At 25.2% G+C, this 4,338-nt stretch overlaps 1 protein-coding gene across 3 annotated transcripts; it reads left to right on the top strand.

Annotated features, from left to right (window-relative positions):
- Positions 1–876: 876 nt before the first annotated feature.
- On the top strand, positions 877–4,077 carry LOC107162037 (uncharacterized). Of its 3 annotated transcripts, none has more exons than XM_015508727.2 (5): positions 877–985; positions 1,491–1,618; positions 1,776–1,977; positions 2,046–2,222; positions 2,631–4,077. In XM_015508727.2, exons 2-5 carry the CDS (start codon positions 1,513–1,515, stop codon positions 2,815–2,817), a joined length of 672 nt encoding a protein of 223 aa, XP_015364213.1. In that variant the 5' UTR covers positions 877–985; positions 1,491–1,512; the 3' UTR covers positions 2,818–4,077. The 3 variants fall into 3 exon arrangements, with proteins under 3 accessions (XP_015364213.1, XP_015364214.1, XP_015364212.1); XM_015508728.2 differs by having other exon boundaries at positions 892–980; XM_015508726.2 differs by lacking the exon at positions 877–985 and adding an exon at positions 1,001–1,290.
- Positions 4,078–4,338: the final 261 nt, after the last annotated feature.

The raw sequence follows: 4,338 nt of genomic DNA, 5'->3' as shown, positions 1-4,338 counted from the left end.
TCCGCAACAGTAATACTTGCCACCGGATCTATGGCATTTGTAGGCTCGTGAAGAGTAAAGGTAAACAACGCAGATATACATACATAATATCTATATATTCTGTGGTAAACAAGTCCCGGTGCGATTATAAGCAAAACATTGGACTAATTCACTGATAACAGAAGAATATGATCTTAGGATCTTAGGAAATAACCGAGGATTCATAGAAAAGAGGTTCTATAATTCTAGATATAGAGATCTGCCGACTGCCGAGTTAGTATCTATAATTACAGAACAGTACCACAGAATAATATATGACAGTACTATAATCTAGATTCTAGAGAGATTATAATTATATAATTGACAATTTTGTTCAGCGAATATAAAATACATTTCAAAAATATATTATTGTATACGCCATACGGTCATACAGGATGATTCACCAAGCATGCCCACCGCAATTTATTGTTTTAATTTATAATGCATTTATTCAAATTTAGATATTTGGAATATATAACTATATTATTTTTCAAATTCTTGAAACTTTTTTATTCCATAGAAACAGAGGTTTTTAAATTTATACTTTAATAAAGTAACTTTATAATACAATTGCATTGGGACTAGACACGGACTGACCGGACTGTCCTTGTGTCCCGTGGAAATATTTTAACCACTTGTTTTTCAAATTTGAATTCTCCTTTTCTTCGATTAATCATTTCGTGTACTAATTTATATCATAGAGCACCAGAGCACTTTATTAGTACTTCTTTTTAGTTACTACTACTACTTTTACTTTAGAGTTTAGATGCCTTACAATATTTTTCATTAGACTGATTAGACCAAACTGTAGTTCATTTATTAATATTGTTGTATTATCTCCTTTTAAACTGTTTCAATTTCATAGGTTGGTATGTCGTGCCAAAATTCAAAAAATCTTATCGCATACTTTATCTTTGAAAAAAACCGACAATTCAAGGGCTCAAGGCATCAAGACGTAATAAGTTAAGTATGCATCTGCCATCTATAACAAGTTACAACTTACTGTGTTCTCTGTTCTCTGTGTAGTATATTTAATACATTTTGTATTTTGTTAAGTTTTTTTTTTTTGTAAGTGTATTGCCAATATTTTCCATTCACTGTGAAAAATAATAATAAATAAACAATTAAACAAATTATTAGTTAATTAGTCATTACTGCAATACTTCTCCATGAGTTATTAACTCTTTAGTTAACATGTCTATTGTAACAATAATAAATTAATAAAATTTACTAATCTATTATACTTCTTTCTCTGACGTAACAGTTAACTATGTAAGTACTACCTAATAATGATTATAATTTTAATAAATTATGATCAATTATTATGTTCTTAGTTTGTATGATTGTGTCATACTATTTTTAATGGGTACTTATAGCCATTGTTTTCTTTATTTATTGTTAATGTATTGATAGTTTTACTTTGATCCCTTAAGACTGCAATAGTTTTGTTAGTAAATTATTTTGTTTTGCAGATTTGAAATCTCCAAAAGCGTTATGAGTTCAGAATTGGAAAAAGTAACTGAAGACATAGATATAGCAGTTGATTTACTTGATTTATTGAAATCTAGATATTTTTTCTTGCGTGCTAAATATGATATCGGTAAGTTTATGTACTATTTTGTATTTACCATTAATCAGATTCATTTGTTAGAGAATAATCCGCATTTAGGTCCATTATTTCAGTTTATCTAATTGAGAAAATATAGTGAGTTTTATATTAATACCAAATACTTATTAGTGTATATTATGTTTTTCAGACCTTAACTCTCAAACGGCATATGTGTCTAAAGATATTCAATCGGAATATCAGTATGCATTTAATGATCTTCAATCTTTCATTATGCTGGAACTTAACCTTTTAGAATATGCATGTACTTATGGTATTTATTCCATGAATATGTATGCAACTCGTCTAAAGACAAATTTAAATTACAATGACAAAGACCATTTTTTTTTAAAGTAATGCTTATTAATTTCATTATTTGATTTTATTGGAATGGTTATTAATGTATATTACTTCTTTTTAGACTTCTTAAAGATCATTTACAGAGCTTAATCGAAACTAATAAGAGTATAAAAAATATTTCTGCGGATCCTTATACTAGTTTTACTTCATACATAAGTTCATTTAAGGTTTATGCAAATGTTTTGAACAGTGTTGATGTATCAAACATCACTCTACTAAATGAAACCAATACCAACAAGTGAGTTAAATAGATTGAAAATAAATGTTATTAGTGTTTATTATAATTAAAATGGTTTTCGCATTTAATATTTACCTTTTCTACACAGTGAGTAATACGTTAATATATTCATCCCTGCACCATCCTATATTGCTATCACATAATACATAGTTATATAATTTATTAAGTTCTATAACTATGCATGTTGTTAAAAAATTATAAATATTTTGTGTTGTATTCCATTTTATCATGAAAAAACTTCATGGTAGTATTGAAAGTCGTCAATGTAGATATAGTTTCAACTGAATTATGTGTTTATTATAATCATTATAGTTTATTTCTAAGCTAGATAATTTACAAGATGATTCGTAACTTAACATTATCATAACAAATCTATTCTTGGCGAATTAAGTGTTCTGAATTGTATAGGAGAAAGAATAAGCTGATGAAGAAAATTTCAAAAATCAATCTTATGGCAAATATTATTACACTATTTGTATCAGACCATATTACAGACTTTAGAACTGAAGATGGGCGAGCTGCTTTGAATATTTGTTTAAAGTATAGAACTACTAGAAGCATAGAATATTATACAAAAAAATGTAATTCAAATTAAATTAATAAAAACACTTAGTTTTAGTTTATATATAATATAAAGCTTAAATTGTATGTGTTAGATACAGACCCATATAAACAAATGTATTTTTTTTTATTTTTAAATTTTACATATCTATTTTATTGAATTGGAGTTAGTAATATTTTTAACATTTAATTAAATAACCAGTATTTTAAGCTACCTAATCATTTAAGTTTTATTTTAAACTATAAAATATATTTGTAATTACCATAAAATGTCAGTAAACTTTAAAAGTTTTAGTGTAAATTTAGTTATTTTTTAAATGAATTATTAAATTATTATTAAAAAATTGTTAAATTTTTAAAGTGTATGTGTTCAATAATATAGTAATGATATCTTTTCTAAATAGTGTATAACTTATAATACTTCTGATTTTGATAATATTATATTTTAAAGTATGTAAATCAAAATTATAGTTTATCAATGTATGTCTGGTGTAATTTTATAAAATTATTCAATGAACCGTTAACTTGTAATATCTAGCCTTGATACATGTTTAAATAACACCTAAAATATAATTGTCCACCTGTAGAATATATTTTGAAATTTATACAACTAAAATATAGCAGTGTTTTAAAAATTAGTCATTCAAAAAACCCATATAAATCTTTACATGTTAATTAAAAAGCAGATTTTTAGATTATTAGCAACATTAATTTTATTATTTAAAGACCTTTATAAGTTTTTAGTAAAACATAAAACCAAATTTTATAGAATGAGCTACATTTCAATTTATCAAACTGTTTAATAAATTGAAATGTATCCCAATTTCTTCTATGCGTTTTTGGATCCACATTTCTACAAAGAAAACTAATGAAATGAAAAATATGCAAAATTAGTTATTTAACCGTTTTAATCTTACATAATGATCTATAAAATAAATATTTATGTGACACTTCTTCTTTTAGTAAGATAGAATTTCTACTCACAAATCTCGATTGAGAATTGTTATTCTGAAAAAACATTTTCCTTGGAGTGTATCTCAACGTACTAGTTTAGATTTATATCTAAGAAACAGGCTCATACCTAAAATACTATTTCTGACTTCTGATCACACTTAATGTTACTAATTTTAGTTGTATGCCTGACGTACAGAAATTGAAAATAGTAATAAAAACATATATTGTAAAACTTAAGCTATTCTATTAAAAAAACGTTTAAATGAGCAAGTTGTAATTGTGGTTCATGTGTAAGAAAGGTTCAAATTTCTTTGAATAATAAAGTTATTTAAAAGTATTACTAATGTCTAATGTATAAATCAAGATGCCATTTAAGAGGATTTTGAGGTCTAAAATCTATTAGTTTTTGTCATACAAAATCGTAATAATAGATTTATTAAAGCTGAAGTACATAAGTTGCAGATGTCAATGTGTACATCTCTATACATTTTACATTAACAATTATATTTAAATGTAACGTATAACCTTATCATTATTATAATTTCTAATTATTAATTAATCTAATGCCTGACCAATGTATGTCACTCGGCATACACATATT

Source organism: Diuraphis noxia, unplaced genomic scaffold, assembly GCF_037042655.1.
Source record: "Diuraphis noxia isolate RWA-SAM2 unplaced genomic scaffold, SU_Dnox_SAM2 contig0005, whole genome shotgun sequence".
NCBI classification, from domain to species: Eukaryota; Metazoa; Arthropoda; class Insecta; order Hemiptera; family Aphididae; genus Diuraphis; species Diuraphis noxia.
The sequence above is the reverse complement of the archived record's forward strand: the minus strand, read 5'-3'. Positions and strand labels throughout refer to the sequence as shown.

Coding starts and splice junctions, on each gene's coding strand:
- LOC107162037 (XM_015508727.2), top strand. CDS start 1,513: ATGAGTTCAGAATTGGAAAAAGTAACTGAAGACATAGATATAGCAGTT. Junction 1,978..2,045: donor AAAGACCATTTTTTTTTAAA/GTAATGCTTATT, acceptor ACTTCTTTTTAG/ACTTCTTAAAGATCATTTAC. Junction 2,223..2,630: donor AATGAAACCAATACCAACAA/GTGAGTTAAATA, acceptor TGAATTGTATAG/GAGAAAGAATAAGCTGATGA.